General features: G+C 38.9%; 1 protein-coding gene across 4 annotated transcripts in view; it reads right to left on the bottom strand.

The window, feature by feature from the left end:
* The window catches only part of RIC8B (RIC8 guanine nucleotide exchange factor B), a 37,047-nt gene that overhangs the window by 13,191 nt on the left and 3,690 nt on the right, over positions 1 to 20,166 (bottom strand). The window contains exons 1-6 of one of the 4 annotated variants that reach the window (XM_033004436.2): positions 20,042 to 20,083; positions 17,425 to 17,481; positions 8,926 to 9,534; positions 5,792 to 5,886; positions 1,012 to 1,162; positions 585 to 680 (exon numbers count right to left, since the gene is read on the bottom strand). In XM_033004436.2, the coding sequence (XP_032860327.1) occupies positions 585 to 680; positions 1,012 to 1,162; positions 5,792 to 5,886; positions 8,926 to 9,534; positions 17,425 to 17,427 (954 nt within the window). In that variant the 5' untranslated portion in view covers positions 17,428 to 17,481; positions 20,042 to 20,083. Of the gene's footprint in view, positions 1 to 584; positions 681 to 1,011; positions 1,163 to 5,791; positions 5,887 to 8,925; positions 9,535 to 17,424; positions 17,482 to 19,539; positions 19,639 to 20,041; positions 20,090 to 20,166 lie in introns of those variants that run through there. The other 3 variants (XM_042792563.1, XM_042792566.1, XM_042792564.1) reach the window with 3 other exon arrangements.

Below are 20,166 nucleotides of genomic sequence, written 5' to 3'. Positions count from 1 at the left end.
AGCTCTTTCAAGAGACCAAGTGATGAAGCGTGCCTCTGTCCAGGGACAGAGTTTTACTCTGACAGAACAGCCGATACACACTGGGGTACGCAAGTTGCAATTCCAGTGACTCCTGCCTGCTGAGGTCAGGTCAAACTCAAGCTCAGGCAGAACTCACCCAAACACCTGTAGCCTCACGGCCTACCACACGGCTTTGCAAAGTTTTAACTGCACTGAAATTTTTTTGATATGCTGGATGTAAGTGGACAGACTGACCTGAGTTCTGTGTTCCCACGTCACATGACCCATGGTGACCCACATTAACACAGCTTTACGATATCCCTTAACGTTATTATTTAACACCTTTACAAAATGTATCGTGGAACTTAGGCCATAATACCTATTGATTTACATGACTTAAAATTTATTTCTATAGTTGACAGTTGTCAGAGACCTAACAGAAAAGAATACTGCAGAGAAGTCTGTGGGTAATTTAATATGAAGCCATTCATACTTTTAAAGTACCTGTGTCTTGCACTGATGTACAAACCTCAAAAAGTTTATCATTAGCTTCATCCTCAAATTTTGATGAATATTTTACTTACCTGAGCTTTGATAAACTTCCTGATATTCCTGTGAGTTCGGCAGCATTCAGTTAATAAACTCAGAACTGGAGTGAGACCTTCTCTGTAGCTGCTTCCCTAAAATAAAACCAAATACAAATAAAATATTTTTAAGAGCAAATTCTCCTTTTCAAAGCCTGTGAACCCTTCAATGAAGTCCTATGCGACAACCATAACATGAACTTTACACTGATATAAACAAAAAGCCAAATGTTCATCCTCACACACACACAAGCTTCAGATATTCACAGGAATTTGTTCTCAATTTTGAGATGCTTCACAATCTAGAAGCAAGGACATCCATATTTGTGCTAAATACTATCTGAAAGGTTTGAAAGAAGCTTTACATATGCACAGTTTTGCTTTAACGAGAGAGGCCCCTTTTGTGAAGAATCTTTGCAGCCCATACCTTGTCTATTCTCTTCTCCATGAAATCCAGTAAAATCTGAATTGCTCGCATATTCATACCATTGTATTTTATATCTGTTTCCTCTTGGGATGATGGACTAATAACATCCAAGCAAGAAACGGGAACATTGCTTAAGAGGTTGATTGCATTGCTGAAACAGATTTTAGAAATTCATTATTCATTTGGAAGAAAGGATTAAAAACAGAGTACAACTCACCATAAACTGTTTGTACAACTGCAACCAAAAAGAGGCCCTGCAACTCAAACAATGCTTTATTTTCTACTCTCTGGGTTTTAAAGAAGGTGGCATGCATTATCGCCTGAGCGCTGGCTCTTGGAACAAACAAGGAGAAAGAAAGACAAAAGCTCCAACAGCTATACTGCAGCAGTGCATTATTACTTCCAGCCCCCCGCCCCCGTACCCTTTCCCATAGATAAGACACAGCTTCCAGCAGTGTGTTACAGCAGCTGATCTTGCAGGACAGCAGGGGGAACTCTCACATTGATTTGCAGCGCTCAGAGTTTTTTCCTCCTTGAAATTTAAAACATTTTACCATGTATCCATATTACCACCATTAATGTGACAAACTACCCCATAGAAAACACTTCCTCCTCCTAAAACAGTGGGGCGTGGTGGCAGTTTCTCCAGTCCCCTGAAATATTTTCACCTTCACTTACCTTGTAGAGCATAGGAAATACAGAAGGCTTTTAACACATTAGAAAAAGATTCAGGTTTCTGTACCAAGCACCGCCTTGCAGTAGCTGGTAGTCTTTGCATTCTACAAAGCACAAAGCGGAACACTTCCCGAATATTCATTAAGTGATTTAAATCAGACCACAGAGTCCCTCCCTCCTCTTTAATGGAGTAGGATGGAACTTTGCAAGGGTCTCTGGTATGGTACACATCCCCTGTGTTTGCTATCTATCCTGTCTGTTCTCATTATACAGACTTGCATTTGTACTATTCCTGAATATGGGGCTAAATTACACAGATTCTGCACAAATGAGAATTCTGTCATTATTTTCTTGCTGATGCTCAACTAAACTTACAAATGAATACATTTAGGAATACTACAGAACTATTTAGGCTTACATATGCAGACCTCAAAGCTATCAATGAAACTATGAGCACCAATGTTTCAAGGATTGGAGAAGAGTTCTAAGAACAGAAAAAACTTTTCAACCTACTTCATTTAACACTTTTAATAATATCTGCTTAGAAGCTGCCCTCCGTTTTTATGTTATTAATACAATTTTAACAAAGAATTAGTGAAAGAGAAAACAAATCACGACAATCAAACATAACAGAATTTCTAACAAATGTGCTGGTTTTGGTCTGATCAGTCTGGGTAGCTGTTTCACATTGTGCCATCTCCCTTTTGCTCTTTTAGCAATTGAAATTCAGACAACTTCTACTTTTTGGAAAGCTTGCTCTCTTTGGTTTTTTTTTTTTTTCTAATTCCCGTTTAAGATATATCTTTTACATCATGTAAGTTATTCCTCTCCAGAAACAAAACAGACTGAAATTCAACAAATATTTGGTGGCTTCAGGCCTTTCATCAAAACTTCTCTTTTTACCAGTTTCTTATTAAACAACCAAGTTCCCAAACACCTACAAAATTAATTTTCTGGATCACTGTGTCTGAGCTATTCTTTTCAATAAATGAAGCCCGGCTTTCTGATCTTTGTCACTTCACTGACAGTTTTATTTGTGGTAGAGGAGTGTATGAAATTCTCCAGCTACCAGGAAGTCAGTGACTATGCACAGATCTGCACAATAGTGTTTGCATTCCTACTCCAGGGGGTAGAAATACTGCGTATATTACTCTCCCCTTTTCGGCTTCCTAGAGATCATTAATCACTGGGACATGACATCCACCCACTCTTGCTCCCAGCCCCCTCCTGATATGCAAATTCAGAAGCAAAGGCCTATTTAGAGCTGCTGAATGCCTTGATTAAAACCTTGTTAGTGGGCAAAAATGGCACTCACTCTAATATGCGGCGCTTTAAGCTGTTCATATTGACACATTAAGTAATGACACAACAACCACAATAATGACAACAATACTTGGTACTAAATTAGTTAAGATATTTTTATAGGTAACTTCTACTTAGAAATAGTCACACTGGCAATCAGTACATCACAGCTCAGGGCATGTATCCAACACTTGATGCTCACATAAAATAAATCCTCAGCTTACACATTCAGAGCACAAGCATTCATGCAATGGGCTTTAACAGGCTCCCCAAAACCTTCATTTAAGCATCTTACATTCTGCAGATTTACAAACTTAGAGAAGTGCAAATGATCAGCAATTCTAAGAAATACACCTGCCTGATGCTTCATAAAGTTTCTTCTGCATTCAACATTGCTCATATTTTATTCATTTTTTAGCATTATGTTTGTCATTGCCTTACTGATAGGCTCCAGGTGGAAAGCAGAGCAAAAAGTTGCACTCTGCTCTCTGACTCACACCTCATCTCTAGCAATAAAGATTGCACGGTCAGAGTCCAGCACACCGAACAGCCCAAACACTGACAAAGCCTCACTCTTTTAGCTATAGGCTGCTAACACAAACTTACACATTCATTATTGAAGCTCCTATCAGAAGCAAAAGTTTTGCTTGATCAAATACATCGGGGGACTGAAGTGGGGCCCTCTGATCCAAGCCCCTGATCCCCCTGAGGATTTGCAGGGGCATTACTTCTGACTATACCTTTTCTATCCCAGAGCTGCCTTGTAATGAATAGTCGTGGTGGAAAAGCATATTAAATTATTCCTGTTTTACTGCATCCTGTAGCATTCAAAGACAAAACTCAGGTTCTGCAAATGAGCTGAAATATTTGAATCGTGAAAGTCAAAACCTGTGCAGAGTGATCTTATAGCATGTTAAAAAAAAAAAAAAAGTATGACATAAATCAAAATCAAATACTACATGCAGCAATACTATACTTGCATTCTTTCTTCTATCAACTTGAGCTAAACGAACTTGCTACAGTTAGCTAACAGTGGGAGAAAGTTTTTTTCCAGCGTAACAGAAAGACTGATGCAGTGCTATACAAAGTCTGGAGAAGGGGAAACAATGGAAGTGACACAAGGCAGTGGTAACCATTTCTGTTCTGCTTCCCCCTCTCAGAACTGTGGAGAAATCTTGCCCTGACTTTTGATGTCTTCATAAGGTCCATGTGGGCAGCATCTCTACACAAAATACCCCTTTTGACTGAAAAAAGCAAGGACAGAAATCACACCAATACTACATCCTCTCCACAGCTGCCTACTTCTATATGTAAAGCCCTTTTTGGAGCTCATCTGCAAGTGTCTGCAAAAGCTAAAACCAAAAGGACCTGCATAACACGCCTCCTTTTGCAGTAGTATAAGATAATTAAACTTTATAGGGTGACCCATTTTACAAGGTGATTACACTAGGCAGATTCCTGGACAAGGAAACAACTTGTTTTCACGGGAAGAGCATCAGCTGTATAATAATTCACCAGAATATCAGGCAGTCTTGCTTACCATGTACAAGCTTAAATGCTAAAGGCCGATCTCTGTCTTCTTGCAGTTGTTGAATTTATCCAAATCTGTTCAATTTTCCCAGCAGTAGGTAATTTACTCCCACCAGTCCCTCCCTTAAAGGAGGATGAGAGCGCAAAACACCTGACATTAAGCAGCAGCAAAGAGAAAACACTGAGTGGCTTTTAGGACACACTCAGCACTAACTTTAGTCATGGCAACTGCTGCAGCGGTATCCTGAATTATTCCAAACTAGTCTGCACCAACTGAGAAGGGCTATGATGTAGGATTTTAGTGTTCACCTACTAAGACTGTTGATCTCTAAGAGCCTTCCAAGATTTTAATCAAGTTCATTTAACACTTTCAAGATTGCTGGGTGTGAAAGGCTATATCCTTCTTCCTGGAGCCTGCTGGTTCAGAAGATGATCTTCAAAAGACCCTACGCTTAGATATAAGAACATCACTGAAGAAGAAAACAGCAACACTGACTTTCATTGCCGAGAGATAGCATGGGATAGTGTTTGAAGCTACCGTACTGTCAGGCCCTGTGAACAGCTGACCTACTTGAAGAAAAATATGGGTGTCACAGAAAAAACCAGTAACACTGAACAGAGAACCACCACCTCACTAAAAATACTTTGAATTTTGATTGAATGCTGCAAATATGTAACAAACAGTTGAGTGCAGGACTGAGGAAAAAAAAAAATGCACCTAAAACTGCAAGATGATTCACTCATCTTTGGAAAAAAAAAAAAAAATTACTAGGGAATTGGTATTTGTACTTTCAAAAAAGCAGCCTAGACCTACTGGAGAGAAAATATCAACTTGTTATTTCCATTCCAATCCATCAGAATTGCAAAAGTTACATACAGAAATCTCAAAATGCAGTTTTTCTATCAGCTTCTCTACAAAACACTAGAAGTTGCATTCCACATCAGTTTGCACTACCCCTTGAATTTTCATACTTATTTTCATCCTCAGTTATACGCACACGCACTCAAAACATTTCCAAAAGGTCAGCTTCACTATTGTTGATCAAAAAATAACTATCTTGCCAACCACTTTCCCTCTGGAATAGTGGACATGCTTAAACAATATTTCAGGCAAACAGCTTTCACCAGAAAGATTAATAATATTTTATTCAAAATTATTCCTTTTCATTGTTTCTCAGATTTCCACTTTTGATTTTAGGCAAAGTATTTTTCTTTCTATTTTTTAAAAAATAAATAACCTTTTAAAATAGATTGGTTCTGCAATTCTACCAACCTGTGCAACTCCTCAGTTTTGTCTTCAGTAGGGCCCGTGGTTAATAAGCAGTGTCGAAGGATGGCAGCCATGTAACGAAATTGATGAGATTCATTCTATATAAATATAAATTATGAAGACATTTTTTCATTTTGAAGATTGCAAGTGGGGTTTCAGGTCACTAGAATAATAAAAATTAAAGATGGAAAATACCTATTAGATCATAACATCCATCCCTATCAATAAAAGGACTCTACCCTAGAGTTCACTGAATGTTTAATGCAACGTAACTGTCATACGCTGGCCTTTTAACTAGGCCTTGTAAGAGTCGCTGGGGACTTTTTTCCCGTTAAATGAGCCTTCACTACCAGAAAACCCCGTTACAAGCATTTCCTCAATTCCATACCACTACTCCTAATATACCACTATTATCTTCCTTCCTGTATTTACACCCGGCCGCCTCTTCATCCACTTAGATAACATATGTACTTCATTTAATTTGCCTCCTCCTCATTTAGACCTTTTCCTGCCAACAGTTTCATTGCCCGCCCAGTCTGTTTCTTTTTCTAATTCACTTGCTTCAGTTCCCTTGATACCTTTTCTCCATTTTGTTAATAAGTTCTCAACTCTCAGCAACCTTATTTGCCCTACTTTCGCTCTCTCCAAGCAATTCCCCCTTCCCATCTCCCACCAGACAGCAGCCACACAAAAGTACACCAGTAGCTACAATCATTTAACTGTGTGTATCATTGTTCTCATCCGTTTTCATTAGTTCTTCTTGGCATCCATCATACGTTCTGGTGTGTTTGACCTAGCACAAAGCCCCTCAACGCATCTTTTGTAACATCAGCATCCAAATCTGCCAACTGTACCACCTGCGGCTCTTGTCTGGCTTTCCTACTTTGAAACCACCTCCAGTCATTAAATACTGGGGTTTCAAATAGTTCTCTCTCCTTTAGGACAGATCTCATTTAGTTTTCTACCCACATGCCTAACCTCTCTGCTCTCCTTTTATTTTCCATCCCGTCTACTGTTTGTAATCTCTTCAAATTCTGCATCTTCAGCCCACTTAATTAACATGCTGTTTACTCTTACAGATCATTAATATTTCCACAGGGGTACTTGCTAAGAATGTCACCTAACATATCTGGCTAACAGTTTACAACTACGAAAGAGCTCTTAAAAGTAAAGGTTCCTTGCTTTTAGAAACTTTTAGTTACCACATAAGCTTTATCTCAAAACACAAAATAAGCTTCTCCCACCCCAAAATGTCTTACGCTGTCATCCAAGTAAAACAAAAACCAAAACAAAAATGGTTACTAACACCAGAACTTCCTCCAATCTGAGGGAAATTTTCTGGACAGCTGCATGCTTGGGCTCTTTCGGAAGGAAAAGTTTTGTGGGACAAAACCTCCTTCATTCCACAGAGAATGGCACCAGGAAACCTCATCAGGTAACACCACGAGTGTGTGCCACCTCCCGTCCGCCTTTCTGCAGTAAACTGGGCTTTTCCTCTCTCCAGATGCCCAGTATTTTGTAAAAGCATACCAACTTCAAGATACAGATTTCAAGAGCTTACTTTTCAAGAGATGAACATGTAATACAGCTTCATTTTCCAATAGAACACCTGACATTATTTCCTCCACACAAGAGAACTTAGTGACAGAGACGATACTTCTCAAACTCTGAACTAGCAAACACGCGTGCAGCTGTGTTACATGTTTGACTTTGGGAAATTTTGCTCTGCTCAAGCTTCTACCTCCAAAACGATCACTTGCTAATACAAGGAACTTTCTCTGGCAAAGTTAAAGATATTTTTAATAAAGGTCTAAGGAATATAAATAAGAGAAAAGTCCCTCACTTCATTTATATTTCCTTGAAATTTGAAATATTCACTTATCTGATTTTTCCCCCACTCAATCTTAAGTTTCAGGATTTCTTATTCCAGGTATTCTTGAGACATTAAAGCAAAGAGTAAGCTTCAGACTTTTCTCAAGTTTTACATTCTTTGATGTTATGATTATTGTAAAACTTGTTGTTTAGTCCAGCGCACTAAAGAGAACAATTATTTGTAAATTTGAACTACTGCTAACTTCTGCTTAGCTTTATATGCTGCATATTTACAATGCCCAGCAAAAATTAACAACACTGTTTTAGAGAGAATATGATGTGGACTAAAAAGAAATATTCCCTATATAATTCTATTACTGTAGCACAGACTTAGGTTATTCAACAAAATACGTTATCCTTATCATTTCTGTTTATAAATTTAGGGATGCAACACATAGGAGGTATATTTGTCTAAGGAAAAAAAAAAAAAAAAACAAGGTAAGTCTTATTCACAAGACATAACAATGAAAGTGGATTTGGTTCTCGTCCTTGACCTCATCTTATAAGATCACGTTTAAGTCCAAACCTGGTTGTTGGAAGGATGGGAGATAAAGATTTTAAAACCGGTGCCACTCTTTCGTCAGAGTTACTTGTTAAAAACCAAGAGTTGATGTGCTTATTATCATGCCCAGAAAAACAGAAGAAAACTAGGGAGACTTCTCAGCTCTAATTATAACCCTATTTCTGTAGTCCACAATCTCCAGAGATGTAGCCATCTGATACACTTACATTAAAAAATTTGTCCTAGACAGCTAATTGTTAGTGAACAGCATTTATTTACTGTTGGAAATCTAAGACTCTTACAAAATAGTCTTCTTTGCATTTGTTATTTGAAAACAAAGTTCTAACTTGCATTATATAATCCAAGCTATTCTGCCATTACACAGAAAATGTATGGATTATCTTTTTTGTCTAAGTAGTAATAAGAACAAAACAGTTATTTTGGTATTTGAAGCAGTAAGTGTTAAAGACTCAACACCTCTTGAAAGCCCAAGATCACCAATACATGACACAATCAGAATTCAGACAGACAAATTTTCTCAGATGGATTTGCATATAGAGCAATTATGACGTAAAATTTCAGGACTACCTTAGCTTCTATTTTGAAAAATGCAATCATATTCCATCAAAATTACAGCAGCAAAAGTATTAAAACCCTTGCTCTGGGGCTTGGACAACAATTGCCTCTTGTGTATCTACCTGCTGGTTCTGGCTCTTGCAGGCTAAACAAAACCAAGTTAAAAACCACTTCAGCTAAGCCTTACCTCGCTGTGGACATTCCAACTGTCAAGTGTTACATTAAAAAGAGCCTTTAGTGCCTCAATGGCACAATCTGTCTCTTGCAAAGACAGAGGAGGTCTGTCACGATCTTCTGCTGCTTTATATTCTTCCATCCATCTTACACTCAGGGAACTTTCCAAAGCCTGAGTCAAAACTTGCACCCCTTGTAGTTCCTGGCGCAACTGTGATCTAATATCTGTGTGCAGAAGCGACAAGAGGAAGAGAAGACGCAAATCAAAGCATTTAATGTCATCAACGAACTGCTGGTCCTTGCATTTTTCCAGAAGATTGCAGAGCATAGCTGCAAGATTCAGTTCCAAACTGAGCTTCTGTGCAACAGCACTATTAAAAATGATGTTACAGAGGCATTTTAAAGCTTCTACTATAACAGGAAATTCAGATGCTCTCTCCAAAGGATCTTCCGCAGTGCCCAGCTTTGCTAGCCTCATGAGGATCTGCATGTTCCTCTTCGTGGTTACAGGCACTAAAACCTTCTTGTCCCTGGAGAGAATACGGAGGGCCTCCAGGCAGGCAACTTGACATGAAGTTTTCGTGTCTTTTGCAAGGATGCTCAGAATTCCCTCACACAGTTTCTATGCAAATACAAACAAAAAACAATAGTTTCAGCATCAAAATATTGGTGGCAATATGAAACCATTTTTGGTAAGCTTACATATAACTTTTGAGTTTTCAGATGACTTGACGTGATGAACTAGGTATTCTCTGTTAGCTCATCAAAATATGAACTACTGCAAAAGACTCCCAAAGATGATCAAAAGCAGTTTTCCTCACGGATACAATCCAAATTCATCAATATTGGGCAAAAGCATTAAACCAAAATGGCAGATGCTAGCCACCACTGCCGGTTACAAAGTTTTCTCAGTATCAAGACTAAAAACTTAGGTAGCCAGCATAACAAGGCTAGAGAGAATTAAAAGGTTTTAAAAATACATCAAAGTAGAACAGGCACATCTACAGTACCCACAAAATTATAAATTCAGGTTGTTTCAGTCAGGAGGCTGGGAGAAAAGAAACCAAACCAAAATAACTGCTGCTCAGCATACAAGGATTAGTACTCCATGTTTGGCAACAGCCACATTTGTGTTGCCACTTCAGCCTAATCTATGGACTTCTCCCATCTTAAGTAAGGTTCTTAGAAATGTTAGCACTGACATAGGAGCATAACGCAGTTCTATTGGAAGACTCAGTCTGTAGCAGTTTTACCAAACCAGCAAAACTGCTGCTTTGTTAACACGGATTGTTCTTGAAGTTTAAATACTTCACTGATACCTTACACCAACACGACTGCAGGGGTAAACATTAATCATATAAATGCAGCATGAGAAAATACAACACTCCAAGAATCTGCAGGTCAGAGAAGTAATATCTGAATTACAGAAGAATTAGCTTTTATAAGAAAGAAATGGACGATCAGACGATCAATAAAAAGAAAGAAAAGACAGGACAGAAGAGATTACTTGATGGCAGAGGACTCCATAGGGTTTTTATGCTTTAAACCCAGGACAGCACTACCACTTATGGGTGCCAGAGCCAGAAGTATAGTTACAAGAAGTTCCCAAATAAGTGGTAACACAGACCACATTGTACCTCACAGGACACAGTTCCTCCCTCCTTCTCACCCCCCCAAGCTTTGTATCTTGACCACTGACACGAATAAATTACTAAAGAAGCCAGAGTAGCAACTGAGTTGAATAGCCTTAGTCTACTTAGAACCTGAAATTCACATCATGGTATATGGCAGTAAGAAGTGATCAAAAAAAAGGCATAGGAATACTAGTAAAAGATAGTTCTTGGGGAACAGTCTCTGGAATTGCACTTTTCACTACCACCCACAACAAAAAGGCGGGAAGCACAGCAGCCCATCACCCTGACTCAAAGATCAAAAGAAAAGCTCCACTTGGGATATCCAAGCAAGTTTTGTTACTGTGATCACATGCAATTAAAGCCAAAAAAAAAAAAAAAAAAAAAAGAAAAAGGTTAAGTCTAAAGCAAATCTAGAACAGACACTCCAGAAGAATAAGAGAGAAAACAACCCAAGTGTTCAGCAATGTTAGGAGACAATCTGTAAACAAAGTCAGACAGTAGGAATTCACAATATGATTTCTAGTATGCTTGTCCTGGGGTGAAGCCCACCCAAAAGCACCACCCAGACAACCAAGACCTTGACTACATCTCCACAGCCCTAACTAGATTAATCCAGTAAGAGTTTGAAAACAAGGAGTGAGCTCCACCTCCTACTTTCACACAGGCAACATGAGAAATCTTTGTTAGAATATTAAAGACACTACAACAGTACAAAACCCACATCTGACCACCCATAGAGGCTTATTGGTGCTTACCATGAGAATTTCACAGACTTGTACCTGCAAAAATATACTCAAGTACAGCATTTTCAGAATTCTACATTAACCTAGTGCTGTTCCCACAGATGTCTACAAGCCCCTGTCTCGAGCAGAGTATGCTAGACCTGGACTACATGTTTCTGAAGATGACATCTTTGAATCGTTTTTAAAAAAATGTCTAGGAGTCAGAAAATTACCAGTCTAGATCCACAGTCAAACTACTTATTCACAGCTCAACTTCTTACAATAATTTTTTTTCTATTGTTAAGAGAGTTCTCCATACAATTAACTTTGCTTCGCAAGCTGAAGCAACAGTCATGAAGCCTGATTGGTTTTGAGTAGTAACACAGAACTGAACAGACAGTTCAGAGAATTCCAGGAAAAGGCCAGTTTATTCTGCTCCCTGTTAAAGCATATTTCTATTAGACTTAGCAGTTACAGTCTTCCTTGTTGACATCAGCTGCTAAAAGGTGGTCTGTAATAATTTATCCAAATTCAACAGCTGGTTCACTAACCGGGCTCTCCCTCTCTTGAGGAACTGTGTAGCAGTAACACGTTAACACAAGCAGCCAAGTTACCGGCCTTCCCCAAACCAAGAAGCTGAATGAACACTTCAAAGGCATATTGCCTTATCAGTAAATAAATACAGCACAAAAATATAACTGATTTTTCATTAACAGTGCTGAAGGTTTCTTCTGGGACTTTAAATACCAAGGATCACTTAATAAATTATCTGATCTGATCGATACCCCCTGAAATTAAGGGGAGTTTCCAGTCATTTTTGTTAGCAGCAGAGCCTATACACACCTTGCATCTGGCATGCGGGTCTTTAATCTCAGTCTGATAAAACCTGAACACTCATTTGACTACACAGAGACCAATCCTCCCAAATTCAGACTGATTCCCCACCACCACCCCCCCAAGTTGCACCCACTTGCTGCTATGGAAGCATCACTGCAAAATGTCAAAAGCACTACAGAGAAGATCCCAAAGGGCACCAAACTCCCGTTAACTTGCCACGTGAGGTGGAAGCCTCACCCTCCCTCCATTCATTTGAAGACTATCCTTCCAATTTAAATAAAGATTATAAAAACCATCATCTCGTAGCTTCAGATCTTAGTGAAATGCAGCAACAGAAGATTTTAAACTGTGAATAGCTGTACTAAAGATAGATATTAAATAGAACACAAGCAATTTTTTTGAGATTTAGCAACCTGCTTACAACTTAAAAAACCCAAACCACTGGTGTGCTTGTAAGGTGCTTCATTTCCTTCATGTTCCTGAGGCCTTGGCTGTATAAAAGATTTCACAATATAAGCAAGGCCAGAGTTTATTTTAAAAAGCATTAATTATTCTGTCTTATGCATACTATATTAACAACTAAGTCATCACACACTTAAGAACAGGTTACTAAGCTTCCTAGCCATTACAGCAAAATACAATTTTTTTTTAAGATGCAAGACTCACATAAGTGAAAAACACGTAGGAACTGCTAACAGAGTTCTTTGGAGTTAGACCCTGGTGAGCCATCAAGAGTGATTTTCAAGGAACCAACATTCAGTTACGATACTGCCAAAATCTGTGACAAGGAACCAGTGCTGGCTGATCTCAAGTGCCAATAAGAGCTCAGGAAAAAACAGTATCTGACTAAAGTTGCAGAGTTGTGCATAGAAATTTTTGAAGCAAGAAAACAAAACTCATCCTGTTAGGAAATTGCCTTTGAGACAACTAAACCCAAAAGCCATACAGCATATTTTCTGCTTTCTCGTTGACAGTGTGAGGGAAGCGATATGCAGAAAAAAAAGAAAAAGGAAAAGATATGACCACAAAAGCATTATTACCCTTTATAATTTTCTTTAGGTAGTGCTTTTTCTACTGGTTTGTAGGCCATAAGCATGGCATAAACTAAGGGGCTCAGATGTTATTTGGTTGGAAATGAAAACAAGTGAAAGAATTTAGACAGCAAGGTACCTCCCCTTTCACAAAATATAAAATAATTGTCCTAGTTTCAGTGCTTTATTAATAACCCTTAAATTACTGTACAAATATAACATTTATTTTTTTGAGTTCTGTCCTTTCAATATCCAGAAGGGGGTTTGACTTTCATCAGTCATGCTACAGCATAAAGTGTTTTCCATATACTTTTCCACAGAATCAAGGCACTTTCTAGTTTTTATTTTTTTTTATTGTAAAGTACATTCACTTCTCTAAAATTCAGTAATTCTCAGATTTTGAGCTAATTGTGAGGTTAAGACAGAGCAACATACACCATTCCTTTTGTCTATGCTGTAGTGTGAATAACAATAAAACTTTTTAATTTTATTGAGTGTTAAAACAGGAGGCCCAGAAACACCCACTTGTCATCTTGTCTTGACAAGTAAAATATTAATCCATTTTGGTCCTTTATTCTTGATTCTAAGAAACAACATGATCCTATAGAAAAAGCAATATCCTGAGATGTAAGAGACCTGATTTTTCTTCCTTGCTCTGCCACAGATGTTGTGTGGCTTTGGGCAAAAAGGCATCTTCACTTCCACTTTCTTTCACCCTCTTTGTTTACAGGCTTCTTAGACTGGGGCAGGGGGTTGGGGAGGGGGGCACAGGGCACTGTAAGTGCTTATTAGCAGGTGCTTATATTTTCCAGGCTCAACCTGAATGGAGGAAACTAGGTGCTTGTGAAAAACAGGATACTTCCCGGTCATGCTTTTTGGTCCTGGGGTGCCTGCATGTGAGGTCCTCTTCCACCTCCTCTGTGTTTGAAAATATTTAAAAAGCATGCGTGACCTATATTCACTTTTTTCCAATTCACAGACCACTAAACTTTAGCTACATCATGTCAGCTGAATTTACTGCAGCTTCTCAACACCAGAATAATAAATGTCTTGGTGAGAGGAGTAGACAATTTCCCTTTATTTGCTTCTTCGTCTTTGGCAAATCCTTCTCTTTACTTATACAGGCCTTCAGATTAGAGCAGGAACAAGAGAATATAGTTTCCATTCTGCAAGCATTCAAACCCAAGCAAATATCACTGCTTTACTGAATATAGCATTTAATTTAGACACAGATTATTCAGTGCTCAAGAAGCTACAATTCAAAGCTGAACAACAAAAGCTCTGCTAAACATTACAGAAATAGAGTGTGTAATTTATCTGTTTTCTGTGTCTTTATTTTTGAATTATGCCATAGATGCTGTAAGTACAAGGAGAGATACTCTTCTTGACAATCAAGTTTAATTTAAAGCAAGGGGAAAAAAACACAACCTGTTGTCAAACTGAGTTAAAAATAGCTGTTGCTCCAGTTTTCCACTTGCCTCAGTGATAGAGCATGTTAGTAACAAAATTTCCAGAAACGTCTATCAAGAACAGAAATGCTACAACAGAACACAAGAGGTGTGCTTGATATCGTAACACCTTCACTCAATTCTCAAGATCAGTGCTCTTAAGACTTCTGTGTATCTCAAGGCATAAATACATCCATCTTGATGGAAGAGCAAGTGATATTAGCACATGGGGAGCAATATGAATATGTCAGACTTATGAAACTCTTACTACACTTGTGAGGCTTAACTTAAAAATCAAGCTTTTTAAAGAACTGTTCATAAAAATCAAATGAGTCCTCCCCGCTATTCTTTAATACCTGGGAAAGACAAGTCACAGAGCTAACAGTGAGTGCTTGCTTACTCTTAGCATGGGTGAGCCAGAAGCCACCATGTCTCTGCCCTTATCAAGTATTATATGCCAGAACACAGAATTTATTTGGGAGAATGGGAACATCATAAGTAGTACCAGATCATGCCTTCCTTCTCCTGCACTGGCTTAGGTCCCTCTAGTTCACTTTGTCTTCTAACCCATGTTTTTCATCATTTTCAAATTTCAAATTTTAATTAAATTGTCTCTAGGGGTTCAAGAGCAATACATTCTTAATTTAATTCAACCTGGTTCTGCAGCTGTTCAGCTGTGAGAATGGTTAACGAAATCAGCTGTAGCACCAAACACAAAGTTCACAAAGAACTGTACTTCCCCAACAGGTTGTATAGGTCTGCTACTGTTTACTCCCTCAATTCCTCAAAATCACCTTCTACTTTACTACAAACATGAAGATTGACAGCAGACTCTACCCAATTTTCAGGTAGGTAAAAGGAATGTTAGTAGTAACCACAATAAACTGCACATGAATTTTTACAACAACCCTTAAGTTTGTGGCGCTCAGTTATTCAGAAGCTTCTCTTAAAACACAAGTCTCTCTCCATCTCAGGTAAGGCAAAAAATCAAGCATTTTACATGTTTCCTATATTTTCATTAGACTATGCAAAATCACTGTTGCAGAAAACCAAAGAGAAATGATGTTTTTGGCAAGTCAGATGCAAGACGTTCCAGGAGCAAAGAGGCATGACTTGGAATTGCTGAATAAGAACGCTGACTGATCATTTCTGCTAACAGGAGCAGCAGTAAAAGAATAAAATAATTGCTTCATTCTGCTATTAGGTTGCAGTTAAGCATCCAAGACAGTAAGAAAGGAAGCCCGAGAGTATTTGAAATGTTAGCATTTTCTCTGGAAGTCAAGACAACGCTTATAGAACATTTACAATCAACTGTGCTGAATAATGGCACAATTAGATCACCTGCTCTGAAAAGGCCACGCCCAATTTTTGCCCAGTCTCTGTGGGCAGGAGGGAAGGCGCACACTGGTATCCCTTGAGGATTCAGTCTGTTCCCACTTCAAAACGTGTTCAGCCCTACCGGGAGCAGGAGGTCGGCCTGCTTGGCAGGAGCCTGGCCGGCTCTGGCCCGGTGCAGGCCGCAGGCTGGAACCGGGGAGAGCTTCGGCTGGACGGCACCCCGCAGGCGAGGAGCGGCGCACGGGAAGCCGTGGTGCCACAGCTGGTAGGATAAACACCCGGCTCAGAGGCACAGAAAGGTGAAACTCTGCACAGCTGCACTCTCCCTGCCTTCCCTGCTGAGCAGGGAAAACCCCTTATAACCGCCGTAACGCGGCAGTGAAAGAAGGGTTTCAAAAGGAGATACGGGTTTCACTGGCTTGACATAAACCTTGAAAGATGTAAAAACTGAAAAATGCTGGATGGGAGCAGGCAGGACCGGAGGGGATTAGAACAAATGCTTAGTATTCATGAAGCATGCTTAGTAACTTTTCTTCTCTTACAGACTGGTACTCCCTTAAGGGGTTTCAGTAAAGTCAGAACAACAACAACGATTAATACTAAGATACCACACAGTGTGCCCACAGGAGCACTCAAGCTTAATATTTTTATAGGACACTCACTAACAGACTTTAAAAGCTTGCAACGAAGTTACTGGGAGGAGAAAATCTTTGTGCTTTTGTGGCTGCAGGAACCTTCAGACCTCCCAGAAGCGTCACAGTGTCAACACCACTATCTAATAACGAGCTTCTCCTGAGATTTAGAGTGTGACAGCATCTTGCTCCATCAACATACTTTACTGCTTCCACCCTTCCAAAGTTCAAATACGGTACAGGCCACAGCCTTAAGGAATCTCTCCACATTGTTAATTTAATTAGGAGAGAAAGTTCCACAATACATTTGATATGATTTACCATCATCTGTTTCAACACCTTTAAAATATTCAGCAATGCAGGGAAAAAGACTGGTTTAGAGATCTTCTTCCCACTTAAGGAGGCCTTGAACTTTAGGTCCATTATGCTCAAATTGAACCTGAATGATAAATCAAGAAAACCGATCTCAAGCCTTAAAGATTTATATTACAGGGCTGACTCAGCACAGTAAGACGGAGCCAGCAGAGTAGAAACCAGATAAGTACTACAAGAGGTGAAGCAGACAAAACAAGGGGTTGAAGAAGAAACACGACAATCATGAAGACCCTACCGTTTCGGGTAAGAATATGGCTTATGAGCAATATCTTACATTTGGCTGCTGCTTCCTTTTTTCCCCTTCCTTCCCCAAACTTGGCATCTTCATCCAATTTAAAAAGTCAGTCTTGCTTGCTACCTTGGACAGATTTACTTTTTCTGTTATATCACCTAGGCAAATGGTGCTGCAGCTCCTTTCAGCTGTGGAATGCCACAGCTAACTCGGGCATCAGTACTGACAGACGTTTCCAGGACACAGTGCTGTGATTTTCTTACCATTTTAAGTCTGTAAACAGCACAAATGTGTTGCTACTTCAGAAGCAGGATTTGGACCTGTCAAGGTATAAATAATGGAAAACAAAGCTATTAAATGATGAGAAAGTGGTTCTAAAAAAAAAAAAAAAAAAACAACCAACTTTCCTTTTTGTATAAGGACATGTGAGGCTTAAGCTGAAGTGCCTGCCCGCTGTGCCACATCGAGAGGGAGACACCACGCCTGACACCACTCTCCAAGGTGACTGCCCAGTCAATTTACCAGATACTCATTTTCTGGAGTTGATTCCAGCACAGACCTAAGGAACCAACTGTTTGTGTCCATCATGCCACACTGCTGTGAAGTGCTGCAGTTCCGAAGACTCAACCTTTTCCAGCAAAATACTGTCAAGAACTTCTTGGCTGGCTGACACAAAAATATTTTAGATTTCTAAGAGCTGGTTAAGCTCCTCTGAAGCAACCACATTGCCTTGGTTTCAGCTGCTGTTCCAGAACACACTTACCTCTGGTTGGCAATTTCTATACTGTTTACACAAACAAACTGTAAACAGGCTTTCAGAAATTCCTATTTTTCATCAGTATATGACAACTTAAGAAGGAATGGGACCAACTTGATCTGCCTGGTATCTGAGTAGATCTTACAATGTAACACAGGTTGCCAAGTGATTTATATCCATAGCACTTATCATATAGGCCAATGTAGACACATATATTATTAAGCAAAACAACCAGGACAAGTAACACCTCACACTACAATCTTGTTTTTTATCATTCTGTGACATATTACAGTCCTGTGGCTATGTCCAGATAGACAAGTTTGATAGCGTTACCTCTCCTCTTTCCTTCTAGAGGACACAACCTATTTTCCTGCTGGAATTCAGTATTACAAACTCTCTGCTGATTTAGTTTACAGCCTAAAGCATCATGATTTGAGTGTGGCGAGGCAGAGAAAAAAAAATTGCATTGCTATTATTGATCTTGAACTCTTACAGAGACATGAATGACTTACTGGAGTAACTACGAGCAAATTTACTCCTAGGCATGAAGGAACCCAATATCCAGCAAGAGACTAGTAAGAAGTATGTATTACATGCATCGGGTTATATAGCAAGTTTCCAACAGCACCAGAAACCAAAGGCAAAATCCTGAAGTCCGTCTGTATTTGTCCCCATACCTGAACTTCAAGTCTACTACATGATTTCATTATGGATTGTAAACCTTTGTCTAAACTCTTTCACTGCAATCATTCCAAGCTAATAGTATTTGCCGCTCTGCTGCTATCAACTCAAGTGTAATTAGGTATTCCTAAACAAAAAATGGAACTTGCTTTTGCCAGTTTGGCTTCTGATCTATTCTCCTTTCCTATGTTCTCTACTTAGCCTTCAGTTTTCCAGACTAGACACTTTTTCATTCTCAATGTAAAGAGGTGGAAAACCAAATCAAGATCCCATGAGTTCCTTCATTGATCAAAAAGGACACACATAGCCCATCAGCACATTACTGAGCATCAGCTTTGAGTGAAGCCATAGACAAAGTCAAGGTAAGAGATCTTTGAGTTATCTGTGTAATAAAGAATTTTAACTTAAGGTTACAGTACAGATAACTAATGGTTTTGTAAATGCAAAACAGAGAGATTTATCATCCCACCCATTTCTACCAGAAAAATACCTGAATTTCTACCAGAAAATACTGTACAATATTTATATTTTTCATGAAATAATGGAATGAATCGATGCATGTCCAATTTGAGACCGGCTATCCTGGCAGGAACCTTGCAATTCTGATTTCAAGCTTTGAGTTTATTTCAGAAATAGCAGAAATGTGCAGCCTCATTCACTAATGAACATTTTCTGAATAAATATGCAAATCAGCCCAAAAACTAATTAGAGAAATGAAAGGAAGGGTCTTGTCATTACATATTATGCCATAAAAATAACAACAGAAAAAAAAGAAAAAAAAAAATCATCAACATCCAAGCTTTAAATGTGATGCTGTGGATGGATCTCAAGGGACCTGTTAAGCCCTGACACACCTGTACAGATCCATGCTATAACGCACAAACATTCCCCAGCTTTGGAACCTGACATGCACAGTACATATTCTGCTGATTACAGCTACCTTTGGATTAACAGGCTTCTGTAGCTCTGTCTCCCTTACAGCTCCACAGCTTTCTTCTGTACTCATCCCTTCATCTTAATCTCTAATATTCTTTAAGTATCTAGCATAGACAAGAAATACCTCTGTGACATTGCTACCTGTTGAGAAGAGAGAAAATGGAAAAATGTATTGCATAATTTTTATCTCAGTAGATACAAAAGAGTATATCTTTATTCCTCCACACCATCCCAAACTTATACCCAACAAAATTATTTATGGGCTTTTCTGTTGCTACTTTTATTCAAGACAGGAGGTTTGCTAGTGGAATTTGCTTTTCTATTTCAGAAAAAAATGTGAATGGGTAGTTATCATGTCCCTTACACTGAAAAAACAAAAATTAAAGCAGAACTTTATAATCACTACTTGCACCATTTCACAATGGCAGTTAAATTAAAAGACTGCTTTTACTTCTTTATACTTCCAACCAGAGCAGGTATGCAGCTCGATAGCCCATATTACTTACCTTTCTTTCCTCTTCATCTGCTGGATCAAATATAAAAATAGTCTGATTCTGTTAAAAAAAAAAAAAAAAGAGAAGAGTTTGCATTTGTCACATGATGAACATCAGCTGCTACGTATGTAATACCT

Source organism: Tyto alba, unplaced genomic scaffold (assembly GCF_018691265.1).
Source record: "Tyto alba isolate M040663 unplaced genomic scaffold, T.alba_DEE_v4.0 Super-Scaffold_2, whole genome shotgun sequence".
Lineage (NCBI taxonomy): Eukaryota > Metazoa > Chordata > Aves > Strigiformes > Tytonidae > Tyto > Tyto alba.
This window is presented reverse-complemented; position numbering and strand designations above follow the sequence as displayed.